The following is a 23,916-nucleotide window of genomic DNA, read 5'->3' on the forward strand; positions in this document are numbered from 1 at the left end:
AAAGGGTAATGAAACATTCTAACACATGGTGTGGAGATCTCGGTTGGAAAGAGTAATGAAACATTCTAATAAATGGTGTGGAGATCTCTTTTGATAGAAGCGTTTTAAAACTATGAAGTTAACAGCGATATATAATAGACAATTGATGTGAAAATCTCTTTTGGTAGAAGCGTTTTAAAATTATAAGGGTAAGAGCAATATATAACGAACCAAACCCGACCATCTTTGTTAAAGGTGGACTTGGACTATTATAAATGGTATTAAAACCAGACGCATGCAATATGCCAACAAGGATGCTCGACCCTCAAAGGTGGATTGTGAGATCCCACGTTGGAAGAGTGTTTTAGGCAGACGGTGATACATAATAGGTCAGGTAGACAGTGATATATAACAGGCCAAAGCAAATAATGTTTGTTAGCAGTGGACTTGGACGATTAGAAATAGTATTAGAACCAGACATCGAGTGGTGTACCAACGAGGACGTTAGACCCTTAAAGAGGCAGATGCGTTTTAAAACAGTGAAGCTGACGACGACACATAACGGATCAAAACAGCCAATATCTTCCCGCAGTGAAGTTAGCGATTCCAAATTTATTGACTAACATAAAAATTTGAACCGAACATGATCCGTTTCTTCTCATAGAATGTTACACAAACAATTTACACAGCAGAAAGAAACTATATTCTTGTTCACTTTCATTAGAAAGAGTGATTAAAATTGAAGCTTGGTGACCATCTCGAGCAGCAGGAAGCCAACTTCTCCAGGTGAAACAGATGCTTTCGGACACGGTAGAGGTGGACGGTATAGAGCAGCGCCGCCAAAGTCACCACCGTGAACGATATCAGAATCAGCTTCCAGAAATCCTGCAAAAAAAATGGCCACCATAACCAACAGTCATACACAAATACAAAATAACTACTTCATCATAGACTGTTCTTCAATGATGATGAGGATGGTATCACCTGAGGATTTGAGACGACAATTCCCATAACGTACCCCATCAGGTCCATGGTCGATTGGAGAGCGTTTTGTGCACCCCCGACGACGCAACGATCGGATTCAGGGACTTGATCCTAATGATATGAAACGCAAGCAAACAAAAGAACTCCCCATTCATTACATCAAACTACATTATAGATAATATGAAGCAAATTCTATTGTGATTTGAATGCTGTGTTTCGTACCTGCATTTGTTGGATGACTGCCAAATCGAACATCCAGAGTCCGAGCCGAGACACTGCCACTCCGATCATTAGCATGTATGCTGACAAGAGGCTGTTTTGCATCCATATTGAAGCAACGCACACTAGTAAGCAGGACCACTGCAATGTCATTGACAATCAATATTAATGACCGTTTTGGTCGGTTGATAAAGAGAGATTTTCATTTCGATGTCAACGGTCTCTTGTTAGCCAATGGCTACAACGACGCTTAAACGTACCTGAGACCAAATAGACCAGAGGCCTGTTCGAAGCGTCGAAATTCGAGACTGTATAATAGGGTAAACAAGTGTTGCTGCAATGCCAATGGTAGCGCTTATTCCACGTGCAATTCCAATGATATAGGCGGGTATCCCTTCCCATTCTAAGGTTGCAGTCATTAAAGTTCCAAAGCTGGAAGAGAAAAAAGTTTGAGAATGGGAGACTTGAGTATCAATGTAACACCTAAGTCCACCGCTAGTAGATATTGTCCGCTTTGGCCCGTTACGTATCACCATCAGCCTCACCGTTTTAAAACGCATCTACCATGAAAAGGGTTTAGCCCTATTTCAACCAGTATCTCGCATTGTCGGGTGACTTGACTCTGATACCATTTGTGACAGTCTGAGACCACCGCTAGCAGATATTATCCTCTTTGGTCTGTTACGTATCGCCGTCAACCTCATAGTTTTATCAGTGAAAACATCGAGTAACCTTTACCTTGATATCCTACCTCGATTGGAGAAGAGAACAAAACATATCTTATAAGGGTGTGGAAACTTCTCCCTAACCGTGAGGCTAACGATAATACGTAACAAGCTAAAGCGAACAATATCTCCTAGCAGAGGGCTTGGACTGTTACAGTAGTATCAGAGTCGGTCATCAGGCGGTGTGCCAGTGAGGACGTTGTGCCCCAACGGAGTGGATTATAAGATCCCACATCGATAAGAGAGGAGAACGAAATATATCTTACAAGGGTGTGGAAACTTCTCCCTTGCAGTCACGTTCTAATGAGTGCATTGGTAAAGCAAGTGGATTCAGACATTACCTAAGGACTGTGAAGAATAACACAGCGAGAGCGATCCCCGGGAGTACGGTGTCTTGCTCTAGATACATCTTCCATGCACTAACAAATGGGAACTTTGAGAACCAGTTGAACATTTTCACTTTCCAGCTCGTTTCAGCCGAATGTCCATCTTCGTAATCCGGAAATCGAGAGACAGAACTACTCCCTTCCACATCTCTTAGAACAAGTCTTGAGACCCTTCTATGGCTGCTTTCTTCCAAAGCCGGAATCCCATCATACACAGAAGTGAACAACCAATACTCGAACCAAACCGATACGATATTCCAAACTGCCAAAGTCACAGCAGATGCCTTCAAAGAAACGAAACTAATAATGAAACCAGATATTACAGGACTAAACAGCTTGCAGACCAGATCGATCCGCCTCATCGTAGAGTTTATATTTGTCAGCATTTCAGGAGGATGGCGTTCTGATATCACTACCACCCTGTGCAAAAACCAAACTGGCAACTTAAACATCACTTGGATAGAACTTTCTTCTCAAATGCTATTCAAAACTAAACAGCAATCAATTACCATTCTCTTTCAATTAAGATAGTACCCGCAAGAGACGAAAGCGCGCCAACAGCTCCAGCAATATTTGTCAATATCACAAGCAAAATGAACCCTGTGAAATAGGTGGATATCAAATCTGAGTAGAACAGTAACGCGACCACCGTCGCTCCAGCAATAATATACGAAAGATTTTGTGTCACCAGCCAAATTTTGAGAACCTGATAACATAGAACCAAAAATATACGACTACTTCAATCAGGCAAACAGCAACTGTTTCATCCAGAGGATATTTGAAGACTACCTTGATCATTTCATTGATTCATGGTTGTTTAGTTTCATTCAAGTAGATGATCATGATAAACCCATATAACCTGGCTTGTGCTTATATCTAGGATGGATGAGCATATTGTGTTGAGGATTGTTGGGAGGGAGTCCCACGTTGGCTAATTTAGGGAATGATCATGGGTTTATAAGTAAGGAATACATCTCTATTCGTATGAGGCCCTTTGGAGAAGCCCAAAGCAAAACCATGAGATCTTATGCTCATAGTAGACAATATCATACCATTGTGGAGAGTCGTTATTCCTAACATGGTACCAGAGCCATGTCCTTAACTTAGTTATGTCAATAAAATCTTCAAATGTAAATTAAAAAAGTTGTGAGCCTCGAAGGTGTGGTCAAAAGTGACACAAGTGTCGAACAAAGGGTGTACTTTGTTCGACGACTCTAGAAGAGTCGAGCCTCGATTAAGGGGAGGTTGTTCGAGGGCTCCATAAGCCTTAAGGGAGGCTTTATGGTGTACTTTGTTCGAGGCGAGGATTGTTGGGAGGGGGTAAGGAATGATCATGAGTTTATAAGTAAGAAATACATCTCCATTCATACGAGGCCTTTTAGGGAAACTAAAAGTAAAACTAAAGTTGACAATACCATACCATTGTGGAGATCATAAGTTATCATTTCTTCTTTTGAAAATGTAAGCAAAAAGAGAGCAAAACCTTGACGTATGCTAACTTATCAACCCAATCACCAACAATTGGACCAAAGAAAGCAGTGGAAGCAGATTCCACAACACCATAAATCGCTGCAAAGAGTAGAGAATTGGGCCACACACTGATCATATATAAACCAACGGAGAATTCCCACATTCTGTCACAAAATCAAAGGCAGTAAGAACAAATCCAAATCCAATCAAAAGGGTTGGAACAGAACTCGAGTTTTAAAAAACAAAACCAAAATCTGCTCTAAGAGACATAAATACAAACACTTAGTGTGCAATCTGTGCAACAATGGAAGAAAACGTTCGAAACAAAACAAAACAAATCCCAAGTTTCTTTTACACTGTTTTCAATCCTGATATAATGAAATCAAATCCTAAAACATGATAAGATCAAACCAAAAACAGGGATTCAAATCATTCTATCAAACAAACAACTAGGTTCATCTAAAATCTATGAAATGACGGGAATAATCGGAATGGAAACCAAAATAGCGAGAAGAAAGGGGGAAAACCTAGCGCCCCATCTGGCCAAGAAGTGTCCGGCGTACAGACTCCGAAGAAGAGAAGAAGAAGCAGGGGATTGCAGAGGGGACAGAAGCGGCTCATTCTCCATTACTGTTTTCTTCAATCACAGCTCCTCTGGATCAAAATCAATCTGAGATTAACGAAATATGAACTGAATCGATCAAAGAAAAGGGTAAACAGAACGAAATCAGTGGGAGTTTGACTTCCGAATTCCCAGACGGGGAATTCTTCCTTTTTTAACTTGGGAAATTGCTTGCTGCTCTTCGATCGATGATTAGAAAAAGGTGGGTCTCTTTTATGCGTCTCTGAGGGAATGGATATTCAGGGAAGCGACAATTTTTTCTTATGGGTCTTTGTAAATATGGAGGTTCTTATATGAGCTGGGGAAGAACTGACACAGAATCATGATTAAATTAGCAACTTTCTGTCATGCAGATATGGAAAAAAAAAGAATTATTTAAAAGGGCTCATGACTCATGCTCATCATCACTGTCATGCATGCATGCAACCAAGAGGTGGTATTGAGGTTGAAATTTGACCTTACCAAATAGTTTCAAATTTAATGGTTTTAAACATTTTTTTTTAAAATACCTATGTAAGTTTTATTAATATTCAAACTTTTTTAATTTTTAAAAAATAATTTTTAATTTTTTTTAAATACGTATATAACTAGTACCCCATTTAAAAAATACTCATAAACTTTCGTTTAAAAATAATTTATGAGATGTCGATAGGCAGTTTTCGTCCATGTATTGATAGTAAGAATTCTTTAGAATTTTTTTAGAAAGGTAAAGGGTGTCGATGCTACTTTTAAAATTTCGTGTGTGTTTTTTAAACATAGTACTAACCGTAAATGTATTTTTGAACTTTTAAAAAAAGTTAGAGGGTATTAAAGAATTTTTTTTAAGTTCAAGTGTATTTTTGAAACACTATTAAAAATTCAAGGGTATTTTTGAAATAAAGTGCTAATCATTTGTCATCTAAAATGAACCGTAATGTATTTTTTTTAGAGTTTAAGTGTATTATTAAAACTTTTAAAATAATCCCACAACCCGAGTATCGTACTAAGAAATTCCACTTGTTGTACTAAGAAAACCCTTTAAATTGAGTCATCTTCCATCTACATAAATTTGTTTATATATTGAAACCATAAATAGATAAATCACAAGATTTATCCTTAAAAACAAATTGATTAGAAAAACATAATTGTCGGACAAGGACGAGGGACACATAATTATTTAAAAATCTAAGATCAAGACATAACAAGGACGCATTTGTTAAAATATGCATTTTAAAACATATCTTTTTATATAAGAAGAAAATTCAAAGTCAACACGTTTATGCATTTATATGCTTAAAAAATACGTTTGATTAACATATATATGTGTGTTTTTAATATACTTGATGAACATTGCATACAACTTTTGGACCTATTCTGACTTTAAACAATTAGTGTCTAACACATCTACACGCTAAGAAGTGTGCGATACGAGTCTAGCAAACATACGCTAGCCACACCAAAGTATCCGTGCTTCTTACCATTAGACAAAGCTAGACCTATATAACATGAATATATATTGGTATAAAACGTGAAGAGTAGCAAAGAATTTCACTGTACTAAGAAAGGTGGCCATTATAATATAGGAGGCCAGAACAGAACAGAAGTATGAGGGTGAGACAAAAATATGCATGAGACGGTACTACAATTACAAAAATTACATCAAAAGTATGTTACATACCAAAATTTAATCCATTCCAATACCATTTACAATTGCCAAGATTATACCAAATACCCAGGAGCACTGATTGTGTTTGGTCCAGCTCTTGTTGAATAATAATATTCTACCTCGTATCGTATGTTATTCTCGACGTTGTATACCGTTCGGTTGACGGGTGGTACTGCTTTGTTCATGAACCCAGAGCAAGGGACCAAAAGATAAACAAAAATAGAGACAACCCAGAGGACATGTGACGTATGCTTTATACATATATGAAGAAGCTTAGAGATGAAGTGGAATGCTAAACTACAGAAATTACCATTTAAGGGAGAACGAGAAATCTCAACCCAGATCATGGCGAAGCAGCGATGGAGTATTTATGGATTGAAGGAGGTGAAGTTTATTCAGAATCACTCCAACTATCAGAATCGTCATCTTCATCACTTCCAGCAAATGCCTGTTTTTTAATAGTTTCCAAGTAAGTTCCATTTCTAAGATAAAGATACGGGTTGGGTTGGGTTGGGTTGAGTTAGGTTCGAGGGAGCTAGAGAGATACCTGGCGAATCGCATTTGCTCTCTCCAAGATAGCAGCGACCCTCAAATTGGTTTTTGGACCCTGCACACTGGGTCTCGTTACGGCTGCGGGCTTCAAACTAAAGGACTGAAAATTACAATCAGAATAATTCGTTAGCAAACCAACTGCACCACGAAATTCGTGTCAATGTATTAATAAGAGCAATGTTCAGCTTCAACCTTGGTTCGAATCTGTGCAAGCAGTGAATCTCTTTCATCTACCTTGGGTCCAATTTCAGGTAGTATCCGATCAGAAACTTTTCTCAACTGCAAATTGGTCAAGAAAGTTAATTCCAAGTATTTTATAAGCTTATCACCGAATAAGTTCTCAAAATAGTTAATGAAATATTATAGAACCTTGCTTTTATCGTGGGCAGCGACAGCATCAATGAGAGGACTTCGTGGACGAAGTAGCTTACTACTAGTAGGTGGTTTTCCATTAGGCATACCGACCCCAGAGGTCGATGGCATAAGAGCTGTTTTAGAGGATGAAGCTACTTCTTCCTCAGTAGATGGCAAATCATCCCGAGATTGTTCGTTCTTCATGAATGATAGAGGCGCTATCATAGCATGGGAATTCCTTTTCTCCCCTTCAGAATCTTGTGATACATGTTGAGGTATATCAGGCTTCAAGTCTATTTGTGATGCTGAGTTGCTAAACGATTGGAATGACTGCCCATATGAAGATCCACTATCACTTTTACAATTTACGTCGTCGTTTGTCAGTCCTAGTGAAGGCAGTTTCAAATCAGCTTGTACTTCTTCTCCAGCAGACTTAAGAGAATAAAGCTCTGGGGTTTCCTTGGGCATTGGCGGTAACGTAAAAAATGGGTTATTGTATTGTTTCTCCATGGTGGCAGAACTATATTCGAAAACTTCGTTTGTAATCATGTGCAGTTGCCCTGTGAATGGAGGAGGCTGCATTGTGTTATGTACCATGTGACCAGATATATGTGTAAGCTTGTTATCTTGAAAGCATGTGTAGGGGTTCTCGGATTCCAAACATATGCCCTTCTCTTCAGCTTTCGATGGTAATATCGAGTGAAGTGGATCCTCACATCTTGGTGGAGCAGGAAAAGCTTGATGAACCTTCCCTAACCTCCACTGCATTGGAGGTAGAGGGGGTAATGGTGGCATCTCATTCAAATCGACTCGAGGTACCTCAGGCAGCAGGATGTCGCTAGGTAGGACAGGCTGTAATGTATCCATTGTACGACCTGTCATATCGAGTTCACCGATTGAATGTTGTATATATAACTCTGATAGAGAATGTCCAGCTTGAATGGTTGCCTCAATAGTTGTGCATTTAGAACTTTGATCCTGTTGGACTGCTGGATATGAAGGCTGTACCGGTTGAACTTTTTCCTCATCTAATTGTCCTGGAGATGGTTGTTCAAGGCGTGAAGAATTGGAAACATCAACATCTGCCCCTACAGGCCCCATATCCTCGTGTTTAGCTTGCAAACCTGGCAATGGCTCACTGGAAGTCTCAACGGCAGAGGAGAAACTTAGAGAGGGAGGAGATATACATTCAATGCCTTCATTAAGATCACACTGATGGGAAGAATTGAGCTCAGATTCCAGATCTCTTAGTTCCAAAGATTCTGGACCAAAAGAAAGATTATCGATAACTGAAGTGCATTGCGACTGCGTATGAACAGGTAAATTATGAATGCCATCAATCAGCCCTGAATCCGGATAGTCTGAAATCAATTCATTCTGATTTTGATATGGATTCTCAAAGCCAGGATGGTTTTCTAGCAAATCACTCTTCATATTCTCCGATGTAGATAAAAGACCAAGCAAGGATGTGCTCACAACTCCATTCACATCATTTCTGGTCATGGGATCAGCATCAAAATCAAATCCATCTGCTTGAAATGCTCCAGTGTGAAGTTTATCTGTGCTTACATTTTCTTCTTCGCTGAAACTATTTAAATTCTTGGGTGTGACTTCAGCGATGGTAGCAATCTTGGCTACGACTGAAGTAGACGCAACCACACCATCCCCTTGAACCTCTGCAGACACATCACTACAGTCTACAGACTCAACCATCTCATCTGACCGAACCTTGTCAGTCACAACGTCACTACAGGTTACAGAATCAACCACCTTGTCTGCTTGAACCTTTTCAGCCACAATTTCACTACAGTTTAGAGAATTGACCACCTCATCTGCTTGAACCTCTTCAGTCACAACGTCACTAAAGTTTACAGAATCAACAAACTCATCTGCTTGAACCTTTCCAGTTGCAAAATTACTATAATTTACGGAGTCCTCATGATCCAGATCACCTGATGAAATAATTACATCACAGGAGGAAACAGAAGTGCTAGGCAAAGTCACACCTTCTGGATTAACTGTTTCCACAAAGTCTCGTGAGCTTAAATGCATTTCATGAACTGTATCATTTGGATAACAAAGTTGCAGTTCTTCCGAGGTATCATCAGCATGGGTGAATGTGGTTACTTTTCCATCATCAGCTGGCCTTCTTATATCTACAATATTTGCATCCCTTTCAGAATATGTTACATCAATTTCTGTCGTACCATCTTCAACTTGAACTGCTACATTTTCCACTCGATCCTTGAAATCATGCGTCTGTGAGCAATCGGCTGCAAGAGGTAAGTCGTCATATTTTGCTTCAGCTACTAAAATGTTGTCATCCTTCAAAGCCTGAGTCTGCGATAAATCTACTGCAAGAGGTAAATATTTTGCTTCAGCGGCCACAATGCTATCATCACCTTTCAGGGAAATTAAATTATATTTGTTATCTGAAGAATCATTTGTAGAAGCACGCGAAGTCTCAGCGGGCAATAAAGAACTAGGAGACGGGTCAATTTCTGGCAAGGCTTGCTTGTCAATAGTTCTATCATCTTGGTACTCTTTTTGCAGCATTGTATCCCCTACCTTTTCTACCGCTTCAATCTCAACAGCTTGCCCCAAGACATTTGAAAGATGCAATGAATTTTCAGATGTGGCATCTACATCCTCACCCTCCCTGTCTCTAATACGACAACTTTCAAATGGAATTGTGTGGTCAGCGCTACTAGTAGTCTTGGAGGGAACATCAACGTGAACATCTTTATGACAACCTGGGTCTGTCTCTGTACTTGATATCTGCGAACCAGAATTAATAAGGTTGGTAGATGATTTCTTATTCAACTTCGGTTCGTCCTGTAGAGATAGAGATGGGAATGATTCTGTGTCTAACAGTGGTTGAGGAGAAATTGAATCCAAAAAACTTGGACCTCCGGGTACTTCAGGTTTTGAGATTCTTTCTTCATCAACACTAGTATTATCAAGCACTCCATGTTCATCAGCATTGCTTTCATGAGAATGAGAGGTATAATCCGTATTACATGGCATGTTTTCAATATCCGCCATACATGCTTTAGGACTTGAAGGTAATACTTTAGCTGTTTCTTCAGAATCATATTGAATGTTGTCAGGCAAACTACTTACTGTATCAGAGCACGAAAAACTTGATCTCTCTCTCTTGAATGAACTGTTACCATCATCTGATCCTGAGGAGTTTACGAAGGATTGTGAATCTGATAGTTGTGCTTGGGCTTCTATGTGTTCAGCATTTGCATCAGATTCACTTCTCTGTTTTCCAAGGTTAACATTTTTAGATCTAGGTTCATTATCTGTTTCTATTTCTGACTCCATAGTAGCAAGAGCATCCACATAATTGTCTACTTCACTGATGACCTCATCAGAACGATATCCATCTATACTGCTCCCTGTTTTCCCTTCTCCATATTCTAAGTGGTTTTCAACCACCACCATTTGAAGATTGGGAGTCGTCTCAATCTCATCATCTGCAGTTGATTCAGGCATCTTCAAAATCTCCTCACCAGAAACACCACCGTTGATTGGTCTTTTTAATTCTTCGTCTTCAGCGATACATGAAGAGCACGTACTTACTCTTCCAGGAGACTTGCTTGCAGGACTCACCATAGTGATATCAAGTATTCTAAGCCCCAGTTCAATGGTATTATCTGACATTGAACGCAAGGTTGGTTCAGCAACTGATGCTTCATAAACCATCTTATGCTCTGGAGAAGGAGTCTCCAAAAATTTCTCCATGTAGCTTTTTCCATTTTTGGAGTCAACACATCTATTGAATTGCCTTTTCTTCAATTTTACAAGCCGTGAAGGGTCATTAAAACAACTGTCAATGCGCTCCTCCAAGAACAATTGATGTAGTCTGCACAAATGGTTGGGTTGACGTGATCAATCAAGTATCTATAAGTGAACTTATGCAGTTGGACAAGTTAGAAATAAGGAATTAGACACCCTACTTGGCATGGGATGTTGGTCCAATTTCTGGTGTTCCTCCATTCCTCCTGCGTGGTCCTTTCTTCTGCTAGGAATCAAGACAGCCATATTTTAAAACTAAATAGGTCACAATCATGCACGGATAAGTTTCACTGAGTAGTAAGAAGAGTGCGTGTATAGCATCCATAAATGACAGTCCTAGAACTGATGGGTAAAATGTGCCCAAATGAACATATTTTCTCTAAGAAATTAAGAAACCCATTATTGTAACGGGTAAATAAACTTGATTAACTTTTTAAGTGATCCAACATACGCAAGTCGCACATGCAAAGGCAAAAATAAAGCACCCATATGCAAATTTAGATTTCAAATGCAAATATTTTGTAGGTAAATAATGAATATTCAACTAAGGTTATCTTTAGAGAAGCCAGAAAGATACAAGCTAATGACTAATGCACGATTGGACAGCCTTTCCATGTATCGCGTTGACAATACTAATCTGTTGAGCAAACAATCATCCACCACATGGATAAACAAATAATTTAACTGAAAAAAAAAAGGTGCCCAAAAGCATATGCATCGTATGCATGAATATTTACATAAGAACAGTAGCCAATACATGAAGTAAAAGATACATGTATTGTGATTTAAAAAAAAAAATAACAAAAAATAATTTTAAAAAAACTTAGAAATATGTTCACATAGAAGAAACTACAGAAAGAAAACTACCAAGTAATTCGAGATCCTTGGAAACTTCCCTCTCTAGAGTATTCATACTCAAGCCAATATTCACTAAGAAATTGTCTACCTCCATCCATTCCCATCCCACTTGCTCTATTTATAACAAGTCCCCACTAACAAATTACCTGACTAATGACTAGTATACTCTTAATACTTTAATAATATTCACAAGTACTCTTAAAGGCATTCCTAATCACATTGACCACTTCCCAGAATGGATGAAGTGAGTTTCATAGAACTTCTCAAAATGTTTAATCTCTGAAGGTCATATGAATCTACTAGAGCAATATGTGACTAGAACTAGTCATTTAATATCACGGGAAACAAAAGAAGCAGAAAGAAGGAAGACAACAAATGAACTAACTAACCAGTCAAATTTGTGAGAGGTAAAGAATCGAAGTGCTTTAAGAAATGGATAAGCAGTATTGAATTGACTACAATATTGAGCATACCTTCACTTTACGGTTTTTCTTCTCCCTTAGAGGCTCAATATTTGATCTCTCAGAAGCTTTGGATTCCACTTTAAATACTGAAGGGTCAGTGTATCGCTTCAAACATGCCCCAGCCCCGGCAACATCAAACCTATTCGAAGGCAGACAGTCAAAGGATTTCTTGTTAAATCCTATAAACACAATGTTTTTACATTTATACAGAAGTATAACATACTTGTCTAAAAGGAATAGACGTGGGGGACCCCTGCATTCTTCATAGGAATCCATGACAAACCGAGGTAAGTCTCCACGAGCAACAAGACCTTGCTCCAACTGCAAATTAGGATGCCAGTCAAGTCCTGCAATATAGCTCATGATTGTGATTTAAAAGTTTATCCTTCAGATGTTAGAACCCTCTAAATACAAACCTCATTTCATTTTAGATGAACTTGAGTCGTTTGAAACATACACAAAAAGTACAAAACAGATTTTTTGGTGGTCTAATCTAATGGTACTAGCCCTATATCTAAATGAAACAACGGCATTTGAGCCATTCCTACGATGCAGGATCAAAATGATTCAATATGAAAATGATTCGATAAGATAAATAATCACATAAACCACATAAATAATTAAATGCCTAGAAGCATGTTACCTTCTATGTATAACAAGCCAACATTAAATACACAGGTTAATTGGATCTTGCAATATCCACTCCAACCTTCCTACCAAACTGTATTCTTTCATAATCAATATCTTATTTAAAGAAAATGATTTGAATTATTCTATGAAACTTGAAAAATACATTTAATTTACTAGTCATGATCAGGATACATGCAGTTCTCAAGAAACAAAAAACAATATGTTAATCTGTACTTTTTTAACACCATAAACTAGTACTCCGATCAAATATGCATTTAAACTACCGAAATCAATAACAAGGTAGCAAGACTAGTTTAAAAAAAATGAACATGACAATTCTGTGCTGCATTTGCGTAATTTTCTAAGTCCTTACATCACATTCTGTAAAATTCTCAAAAAATAAAGAGGAAAATTACAACATTGAATCAGTTCATGATCCCAAATAAACTGTTCAAATCCATCAACAAAATCAATGTGGTGGCCGTCATTTTTGGTAGAAGTATAACAATATATACGGTAGACTAACCTGCACCAGTGAAGAAAGATGTATGATTTGTTTGGGACAGAAATGCTTTCTCAATTGAAGGAACTTCTGCCTCAAGTTGCTGCACACGAATCATAAGACTATGACCTCTTGCAGCCGTTGAAATGACCTCTTCGTGTAAGTCGTGGAATACCTCAGCAGCAAACCTTTCAACAAATAAAAAGAAACAAAGATGAAGGCAGATTTCTGGGAACAGCAAATCTTCTTTAAATATTATGAACGTAAAAACGGGTCTTAGAGCAGTTAAATATCTAAAACAAGTCTTCAAATTTTCAGTCTTTCCAAGTCCCCAGTAAGATAACTGACGTATTACCAGATATTTATCAGACTCTCCAACAGAAGTACTATAATCATATATTTAAAAAAGTACAACAAATGCATCAATGGAACCGAATCCAAATATGGTGTGGTGAAATATCATTCAGAAATTTAGAATCCTTGTATACGGTTAACTTTGTGCCTATTACCAGAACAGGAAAGAATATTAAGAAGCTCAGCTGCTGAAGTACCAAAATTACAAGTGGAAGTACATAAAACTTAAGAAAGTTAGGATTAGAATACAAACGGCCAATCCAAGATTTCCATAAACTCCTACCAATTGCCGAGTACTCAATCAGTTATGAATCAACTCGCGTAGAGTAACAACGCAAATCACAAGTCATCAACAAGCAGTTTAAAGAACGTAATTTAGAAAGCAAAGAAACTGAAAGAGCTAAAACGATTGAGGAGCCAGTAGAGAAGATGAATCTTCTAATTGAAGGGGAGAATTCAAGCCGATAATTCCATGAACTATTATAAATCCCTCGTTTCCAGCATTTCAGTCACCGCATTAACTTAAATCCAAAACCTAATGAAGAACGGTCTACTGATTATACAATCTACTCCAAAATCTCTGATTCAAACACAAACTTCTCAATTCAACGCTCATTCCAATCACTCAACTCAAAAACCATCTCCCGCAGCTCCCAACTCCAAGCACAAACACTCATCCATTACTAAGCATCCACAATTTAGATGAATCAGAACTATCCACTCCAAAAATATATATATATACACATCAGTAAAAGAAACAGAACAAAAAAAAAAAAAACAAACAAAATCTCACTCAGCAAGGTCACCGAGCTGGCGCAAGACTCCGACAAGGCCCGCCATGGCAACGCCTTCAAGAAGAGCTTCAGGATCATCTTTATCAGCGGCCTTGTACAGCTCCGGATCCGCCAAGCCGTACTCGTTCCTAATTTGGTACCGAGTCAGCGGCATTTCTTCTTCTTCTTCTTCTTCCTCCTCAAGCTCGAAACTGCAATTCCACTGGTTCTCAAATTCACCGCCGTACTCCGATTGTCCTTCCTTCTACATTTCTCATCGGCCAATTTGTTGCAGCATGAGTATCTTCAGTTGAAAATTTTTGGTTTGGGAAAAAGCTGAGTTAATTGAGAATCGATGAAAAGATGTGAACGGATGAATTAATATACGGTCGTCTGAGTCCCCGTTAGGAACGGTATATTTAATGTGACCTCAACTCTCTATTCAATTATACAACATTTTCACAAATATATATTTTTATTAATTATTATAATATTTTTCATATGAACATAGTCAAATCAGTAAAATACTAATTATCGTGAACGGTTAGTTGACCTAAGCCACACGAGTGGGGCTCGGCCTCCTAACCTTCCATGAGACGAGTTTCTATCTCATACAACTCAAGTCGAACACTAAAAAAAAAGTTTAGAATAGATGTAAAATTCAACCGATATCAATTCGAGCAGGAATAAGCTTGTGAAGAGACTTTTTGTTTCTACTTTTAGTTCAACAACCTAATATAAAACTGGACAGACTTTTTGTACCCAGTAGATATTGTCATCTTTGAGTTTTTTCGTTTGAGCTTCCTTTTTTAAAACGTGTCTCCTTGGGAGAGATTTTCACACTCTTATAAAAAAATGTTTTGTGCTCCTCCCCAACCGATGTGGGATCTTACAATGATTGTGAGATCCCTTATCGATTAGAGAGAGAAACGAGTGTCAGCGAGGACATTGGACCCTGAAGGGAGTAGATTGTGAAATCTCACATCGGCTGAGAAGGAGAACGAAATGTTTCTTATAAGGGTGTGGAAATCACTCCCTAGCAAACATGTTTCACTCGATTTGAGAGAGGAACGAGTACTAGTGAGGACGTTAGACCCCGAAGGCTGAGAAGGAGAACGAAACATTTCTTATAAGAGTATGGAAATCTCTCCCTAAGAGACATGTTTTAAAAAATTCGAGAGAAAGTCTGAAAATAAAAGTCTAAAGAAGACAATATCTACTGGCAGTGGACTTGAATTGTTACCTGTTTAATCGAGAATATATAAATCATTTGAGTTATAGTCAAATGGGTAGTTTTGAGTTAAAATAGACACCGAAACATTTAATTTGGAATTTTTATTTTTTTAAAAAATCCAATTTAAAAAATAATAATAAATAAATAAATAAAGTAGAGAATTAAGAAAGAAGGGAGGCGGAGCACATCATGGCGCTTATTTTGTGCTGGATGTTGTATGTATCGGATCATGGTATTTATTATTTATTTATTTTTTCGGTTAGTTATCCGCTGTTCCCGACCCCACTGTAATTTTCTGTTCCTATTTCATCCCCACCGTCCTTTCTATTGACTTTTTAATCATGTCAACTTTCCTTTTTCTTGCATTCTAAATTAAGAAAACAAATTGATTAAGGAGATTTTATTTAGAAAAAAAAGGACAACCATTATGCTTAACAAGTAATTCTCTTTTTTTTTTAAAAAAAAAAGGTCTGAAATTCCATTTATACCCCTCTCGTCTCCCCTATTTTATTAGAAAATTAGTTATTTTAAGTCTTTATTAGTCATCTTTATCTTTATAATTGCTTTCATCTGGACGTTTCATGGTTCATTAAGGTATTTTTCTTTTTTAAAGTTTTAATTTCTATATTAAAAAATTAGAAACAAACTTGAAGAAGAAAGAAGATTATAGTAATAGACAGTTAGTTATAAAACAATAAAAGTAATTATGATTATTTATTTATTAAGCGAATGCCAATAAAGAATAATATTATTATTAATTATTATTTTGGGGGCCATCATACTGTTGTGCTCTCCCACACTCCCATGTAACAATTTATTATTCTATACCCATCTTTCTACACGTGGCGTTATTTGGTACGTACAACTACTCGAGGTCATAAATGTAATTTAGCTCCCTGTAGAAACGGAAACCCGTGAACCATCACAAAAACCGCGTCTACTCTGGCGACGTGGACGGCCGTGGGCCCAAATTATTTTCTTTTCTAAATTAAATTAATAAAAATATCTTCCAATTTTACCGTTAAAAAAAATAATTAAAATTTTTAAAAATTTCAATAATATCTTTAAAAAAATAATTTTAATAATGTCAATAATTTATTTAAAAAATAATAAAAAAACATTCAAAAATATTGAAAATCACTTTTAAATTTTTTTATAAAAATAATTAAAAAAAAATCTTAACAAATATTAGCAACACATGAATATATATATATATATATATATATATATATAAATAAACTTTTAAAAATAATATTAATATTTTTAAACTAAGCTCTTTTAAAATTTTATAGGTATTTTTATAAATGTGGTATTTCCAAACCGAGTACTAATAAAACTTTTTAAAATTTAAGGTTATTTTTTAACACGAGATTGAAGGGCATTTTAGTAATAAAGTACTAACAATAAAAAAATATAGAAAAAAAAAAAGGAAAATGGTGAAAGGCATCATATAAACGTAGCTTTAAAGAGTTGGGTTAGAAAGGTTGGAAGAAAGGCATCAGCTTTTAAGATTTAGTTGTAGCAAATTCCAAACCCTTTCCACTTCCCCATTCTAGGGACTATACCCACCAAATAGCCCATGACTTTAAACGGAAAATTGCTTTATATTCATCTATCTCGTGACCCGAAAAGCTACTTTTGAGAGCGTATGTTCGTGGGGTGGGTTGAGATATTATTTTAGACCACCCGATTGTTCATATGGTAAATCTTTTCAACTCAAACAGCTTCATCTACGTAAAGAAGTGAACGCTAGTAACATGAAACTTGTTGAGCGCTCTCGAATACTGCAATCAAGATCGTAACGATGGTATAGTAAACCTGAACATTCTGGAATTTTACGTCTTTTAATAATGGTCTTTGTTTATAGAAAAGGTCGTTTGTGGTGGTCAGTCAATCTATTACGTCATCACTTGATACCTAGTATAGATGTCACCAACATTAAGCCAAAATAGTTCACTTATATATCGGTTAAGATGAGTAAATATTAGAAGCATATCTTCTAAGTTGCACCACATTCTAACCGTTTCAGTTCTTCTGCTACTGTAAATCCTAGTTAGATTCAGACATAATACACGTTTTAGTTATTGAGATAACCTAATTACTATCTTTCCGATCTAGAAAACCGCTCTTAGAGAGATTTTTTTCTTACTTACCTTGTTAGGTATGTATGTTATCGTACTTTGTGTTAGTTAGAAGAGTTAGGTATACACAACCTACTTTACTTTAAAAACTAATTTTAATTAATGAATGAATTAATTATTATTGTTATTATAATAATGATTAAATTTGGGACAAACCCCGTCTTTGTGGGAGTGGACGTAGGTATAAGAAGAAGTCTCAAACAAAACATGACATAATAACAGTCCAAGTTCACCGCTAGCAGATTTTATATTCTTTAGAATTTTCTTTCCGGGTTTTCCCTCAAGGTTTTAAGATGTGCTAGACAGAGATTTCCATACTCCTATAAAAAAAATGCTTCATTCTCTTCTCCAACCGATGTGGGATCGACGAGCTTCCTCACTGGCATCGATGTGACATCTCACAATTTGCGACCTCTCTGACGTATAAATTAAACATAATTTGGACTTTGGACCCATGAGAACTAAAAAGCCCATTCTTGAGTCAATAATTGGGCCAAAAGAGAGCTTACTCTTGGGCCTCCATATTCCATTGGGCCTAACCCACCTAAATTCAATATTAAAAATAATAATAAGTTAAATATTTTCATATAATTTTGGTCCACGTGTCCTTGTGTATGTCTTGTCACAAACATGAAGCAACTGAATTTCATAAAGATTTTATTTTATTATTAAATTTTTTGGAGGCCCTTAGACCAGTCAGCAGATGAGCTGGCTGACCAAATCATTCATTAATGATTTCTGTCTTCTGAACTTGAATGGATAGATACCCACCACCAAACACACCTCCTCTCTCTAAACCATAACCATGCAAAAATTAGTATTTTTCTAATTTGTAAAATATCTGTAATATCCACGTAAGAAATTAATCATTTTAAAAATAATAATAATCTACATGCACATCTGAGTTAATATTTTATCGATGATACAAAATAGTATCTAATTATATATACAATCATAGAAGCCATATTTTTTTTTATTTTTTTTATAGCAAAGTTATTAATATGATAATCAATTATGTTGTATTAAAATTTTTCATTGGTTTAAATATTTTGATATGTATTAGAACGACTAGACGATTGAATTAGGTGATCATGTGAAAAAAAATATGTTACGAGTAAGTATGAATCTAATGAATAAGTCTAAAAAGAAAAAAAATTGAGGATAAAACCAAGTCGGAATGAGTTAATGAAAATTGGGCTCGAGAACAATAGAAATTTAAGCTTCGAGAAATACCTTAGGACTAGATTGGACATGGGAAATGACGTAATTGGGTGATTCCTCACCTCGGTGTCGACCTTGTGATGAATTTATTTCAAGCGGCATGCATGGTACCCTAGTTAGCTCGTTTCCCTTATCCATTCCAAATCCAGGAGGTGAATGGAAAATATTAGGTCAACGCTCGTAAAAATACCTTATTTTCACTTCTTTCTCGTTCTCTAGTTTCTTTTTACAGTCTTAAAATTTTGGTTTGACTTAAGTATTAGAGTTTTTGTTGTAAACGCTTTCTCTTTTGTAAGTCATTGATTGTCCATCACCTCATTTCGAGTCATCTCGTCTAGGTTGCTTCTTTTCATCACTCTATTTTCTCAAATTACAAATTTACCCTTTGAAAATCTATTTCTATTATCAAATTATTCTATTATTGCACTTTGAAAATACTAAATTTACAAACTTGAAAAATAAATAAGATCAAATAATTTAGGCTTTTATATGAATAAATAATAATAAAAAGAATTTATATGAAAAGGAAATAATTAAAATATAATAAATAAATAATAAAAGTCTGATGCACACGAGTGGGTTTCAGCTGGGCTGGATCCAACTGGTGCTCTTTAATTTCAAGGTCCGTACATGTAAATCATTGTCCTATTATTATTATTATTATTATTTTCATTTTTTTTTCTATATTATTAATAAAAATAATTTGATTTTGATCAAATTTAGCTGTGGTTAAACTCACGATTTTAAAACGCATCTACTAGGAGGAGGTTTCTACATCTTATAAGAAATGTTTCGTTCCTCTCTCCAACCGACGTGGGATCTCACAATCTCCTTGGGGGCTAACGTCGTCGTCGGCACACCACCTGATGTCTGGCTCAGAATACCATTTGTAACAGTCTAAGTCTACCATTAGCAGATATTGTCAACTTTGACCCATTACGTATCATTGTCAGCCTCACTGTTTTAAAACACAGTCTACTATGGAGAGGGAGTCTAGCCCCACTCTAATCAGTGTCTCACATTGTTTGGTGATTGACTCTGATACCATTATAAATCCTATGTCCATAGTAGATGCGTTTTAAAACCGTGAGGCTAATGACGATACGTAACAGGCCAAAGCGACAATGTCTGCAAACGATGGACTTGAGCTGTTACATAATCCATCTATACATTTATTTGTATTTTTTTTTTAAATGGATGTTTTCTTTCAATTTCTGATCCTTCCATTTGTCTACAACGACTATTTCATTATTTATCATACCTTTATCCTTTTGTTAGTTTCTCCTCAATCAACCTACGCTCGGGTTTTCGTAATACAAAAGATAAATGTCAACATGCGTTAGCTCAAACGACTTGCTTTTTTTTTTTTTTTTAAATTAATCTATTTTTTATTTTGTTAAAATGTGTGATACATGTTTATATAACCACCGTAACATAATTTTGTCAATCTCAACATAATTTAATTGGTTTAGATACAAGGTCGAATTAAATATTCAAATCTTTTTGTCATAAATGTTGTTTAATTAAAAAAAAAAAAAAAAGTCAACCATAGTGATAAAAATGTCCACCTAAGCATAATTTAACCATTTTAGACACATATCTTCAACCAAAATAATAAACATGCCAATTTGAGCATAACTCAACTGCATATATTTTAACCAAATATTTAATGAACTAAATAAACAAGTCAACTAATAATATAAAAATGCCAACGTGAGAATAACTCAATTAATTTAGACACGTACCTTAAATTAAGATATTAGAGGTCTAAATATTTTCCTAATTTTAAAATAATAATACATAAATAAACAATCAACAAGTAGTTTTAATATATATATATATATGAAGGAGTTTTGTTATATTAATTAGTCTATATAAAATTAATAATCCAATTAATTGGGAAGGCTTTCTAAGATCACTAATTTATGTTTTATTAATATTATTAAAAGCTTAATTTCTTGTGTGAGGGAAAAAAGAGTTTGGTAATATTAATAATTGTTTTTATAAAATTAATAACCCAATTTATTAAACTAGAGTTATAGAACATTAATAGTGCTTTAACATATTTATTATGTGAGAGAAAGAAGAGTTGAAACGTTTCTATAGAGGTCTACTTACCCTACGCTATTAGGGTCAATGAAGACACGTCCCGAATAGATTAAAAAATCTGTATTAAATGAAAAATGAAGAGAGAATGAAGAGAGATTTCTCCCACTTAGATAAACGAGGACGGGGACATAAATTGTATTTCTCATCCCGTCTTTGTTTTTGTCTCCGCCCAATTCCGTGCCCCATAAATTTCTACAAATGAGTTATTATTTTACCCTACGGTATTAGGGCTAGTGAAAAAATCTGTGTTAAATGGGAAATGGAGAGGGAGAGGGGAGAAATTTCTCTCCGTTAGATAAATGAGGACGGAAACAGGGATTGTATTTCTCATCCCGTACTTGTCCTTGTCTCTGCTCAATTCCCTGCCCCGCCCCACCCATCTCCTGTTTTTATTTTCATGGGAAACCCGATTCCTGTGTATTCTCTTTGGAAAATTTCCGTCCCAATCTCCCCAAAATTATAGAGATATTTCCTAAGGATAAAAAATGAGAAAAAAGATGGAGAAAGCTTTCTCGAGTCCAGGTCGAGGAGACATCTCTATTTATAACATTAATTATTGTTTTTGTAAAATTAATTACACCATTTATCCATAGAAAGTTATTTTGTATCTCATTGCTCTTATATTATTTACGTATATACATAATTTTTAATATTATTGACGTATATACATAATTTTTAATATTTTATTTTAATTTAATGAAAATATTTAAAAATTTACCATGGGTGGGGTGAAAAGAAAAATGAACACTAATTAGGAAAAAAAGGAAAAAAAAAAGGGTTAAATGGTAAAAAGTAAAAAGAGTTAATGTGAAGTAGAGAGGTACAAGATGGGGTGAAAAAGAGTACATCAATATGATTTGAGGCTTTAAAAATATATTAATGCAATTTTAAATATAGACTATTATTAAATTATATTATAAATGAATTTTGAATTTGATATATAATTAAAATTTGTATAATTAAAAAGGCGAAATTATTATTATTGTTTTAAAAAGAAATTTTCTAAAATTAAGGAACTAAAAAGTCTTTTTTTTTTTTTAAGTTTATATATAACTAAAAATATATTTTATCCTAATATTTATTAGTTTGGATTTAAAATTAAAAAATTAAAAAATTTCTAATAAACTTGTATTTAAAAAATAATATATTTATTTTTAAGAAAATACATGTGCGGGTATTTTAAAATTAAATTAAATTAAATTAAATTATTAAATTAGGTAAGGAAAATTGTTTGGAGAGTCCAGGAACTGTGCATCTGCTCAAGGACAACTGGTAGCTTTTGAATGGTACATGCAGCCGAAAACGACGTCGTGTCCCTACCGCCGGTTGGCCAAAAAAACGACGTGGAGGATCAGTCAAACAGTCAACTCATCGTCCACGTCATCTTTTCTCCATTTCCCAATTGAACCTTTAGATTAAAATATTAAAAAATGCCTTTTCAAAAATTAGAATATTAAATAAATAAATAATTGGGATTTATTTTTTAAAAATAAATAATTAAAAAAATCTTTTCCATTTATTTTGTATCTTTGTGGTACCCATTTATTTTTGTAGGTTCAGCTATCAACGTTTTCCCATAAAAAAATTAATAATAATAATAATAATTTCATTATCGATCCTTAAATTTTCGAGTTATTTTAATTTAGCCTAAAATCTTATAAATAACTTTTAACCTATTGTTCCAATTCTACCCTCAACGTTAACTCCGGATGTAATTAAACTAACACGGTTAACCTAATAAAAAAAAATTACGTATATTATTATGCAAATAGAAAATGTGGCATGTATTGTTAGTTTGAGCGTATCTCACCTGGTTAAGATATATAGTCTGAGATCTGAGGTTAGAAATAGAGATACTCATGAAACAGAGTGGAGACGGGACGACTGTATTTCATTCTACATCCCGTAAAAATCTTCATTTATTTTTGTGGAATTAGGGTAGTATCTTTATTTACGTGGGTCGGGATGGAATCAGTTAGGTTCGAAGGTGAGAAGAGGAAATATGATCTTCGTTCTTGTTTAGAGAGAAATCTCTCCTGCTCCCTCTACATTATTGGTTTAAACGGGGATTTCCCACCACATTTGAGGTAGGTCCCTTACGCTCGAGCTTCTTCGCACCTTAAATGGGTATGTTTAATTAGAAATTTGAATCTTCGATCGCGAACATGCTCGGCTATAAATAACACCCTTCCATGCACAAATCAATTCCACAGCTTTCAGCTCAAATTCCCTATTCCAAAACACGACCCTTTTGCTCAAACAAACATGGATTCCACTTCCACGTCAACCCATATCCTTAAACATTCCGAAATCACCCACTCCACTGAGTCAGAGCATCAAAACAGAGCAACCGCCGATGCCCTCTATAAATCCCTCGCCGCCGGCCGGACCGACGCGGTGGCGAAGTTCCTGGCCACCGACCTCGAGTGGTGGTTCCATGGCCCACCTCATTGCCAGTACATGATGCGGGTCCTGACCGGCGAGTCCAGCCACGCCGAGTTTCGGTTCGAGCCGAGGAGCATAACAGAGATTGGCGACTCTGTTATTGTGGCGGAAGGCTGGGAAGGGGCTCAGGTCTATTGGGTTCATGTTTGGACGTTGAAAGATGGGGTGATTACGCAGTTTAGAGAGTATTTCAATACGTGGCTTGTTGTGGCGGATCTCCGGCAGCCGGCTTGGGAGGAGGTCCGTCATGATGGGCTGACGGTGTGGCAGAGCCACCCTCGGGATCTGTTTCACCGCTCGCTGCCCGTGATTATGTTTGCTCTGTAGTTTGTCAAAAGCCTCTGAAATGTGTGTTTCTAAAACTTAATTATCTGTCACGTAATGTCATCCAATTCGAGCATAGTTCTTCTGATATAACTATTTTATTAACTAAATCAAGTCGATA

The 23,916-nt window shown here is 35.9% G+C and overlaps 3 protein-coding genes across 5 annotated transcripts; 1 reads left to right on the plus strand and 2 right to left on the minus strand.

The window, feature by feature from the left end:
- Positions 1-610: 610 nt before the first annotated feature.
- LOC111453092 (solute carrier family 40 member 1-like) lies at positions 611-4,740 on the minus strand. 2 transcript variants are annotated; one of them, XM_023094037.1, is made up of 8 exons: positions 4,291-4,739; positions 3,777-3,927; positions 2,803-2,999; positions 2,249-2,713; positions 1,443-1,614; positions 1,186-1,323; positions 964-1,074; positions 611-864 (listed from the first exon to the last, which is right to left on the minus strand). In XM_023094037.1, exons 1-8 carry the CDS (start codon positions 4,389-4,391, stop codon positions 700-702), a joined length of 1,500 nt encoding a protein of 499 aa, XP_022949805.1. In that variant the 5' UTR covers positions 4,392-4,739; the 3' UTR covers positions 611-699. The 2 variants fall into 2 exon arrangements, with proteins under 2 accessions (XP_022949805.1, XP_022949806.1); XM_023094038.1 differs by lacking the exon at positions 3,777-3,927 and having other exon boundaries at positions 2,803-2,893; positions 4,291-4,740.
- A 1,160-nt stretch (positions 4,741-5,900) lies between these two features.
- LOC111453088 (protein SCAR2-like) lies at positions 5,901-14,712 on the minus strand. Of its 2 annotated transcripts, XM_023094034.1 has the most exons (10): positions 14,342-14,712; positions 13,219-13,382; positions 12,286-12,409; positions 12,072-12,201; positions 10,902-10,963; positions 9,077-10,807; positions 6,952-9,040; positions 6,775-6,861; positions 6,578-6,682; positions 5,901-6,478 (listed from the first exon to the last, which is right to left on the minus strand). In XM_023094034.1, the coding sequence occupies exons 1-10, from the start codon at positions 14,494-14,496 to the stop codon at positions 6,422-6,424; spliced, it is 4,704 nt and encodes a 1,567-aa protein (XP_022949802.1). In that variant the 5' UTR covers positions 14,497-14,712; the 3' UTR covers positions 5,901-6,421. The 2 variants fall into 2 exon arrangements, with proteins under 2 accessions (XP_022949802.1, XP_022949801.1); XM_023094033.1 differs by having other exon boundaries at positions 6,952-10,807.
- An 8,538-nt stretch (positions 14,713-23,250) lies between these two features.
- LOC111453098 (wound-induced protein 1) lies at positions 23,251-23,885 on the plus strand. Its single transcript, XM_023094046.1, has one exon. It carries the CDS (start codon positions 23,292-23,294, stop codon positions 23,796-23,798), a length of 507 nt encoding a protein of 168 aa, XP_022949814.1. The 5' UTR covers positions 23,251-23,291; the 3' UTR covers positions 23,799-23,885.
- Positions 23,886-23,916: the final 31 nt, after the last annotated feature.

Source organism: Cucurbita moschata, unplaced genomic scaffold (genome assembly GCF_002738365.1).
Source record: "Cucurbita moschata cultivar Rifu unplaced genomic scaffold, Cmos_1.0 Cmo_Scf00015, whole genome shotgun sequence".
NCBI classification, from domain to species: Eukaryota; Viridiplantae; Streptophyta; class Magnoliopsida; order Cucurbitales; family Cucurbitaceae; genus Cucurbita; species Cucurbita moschata.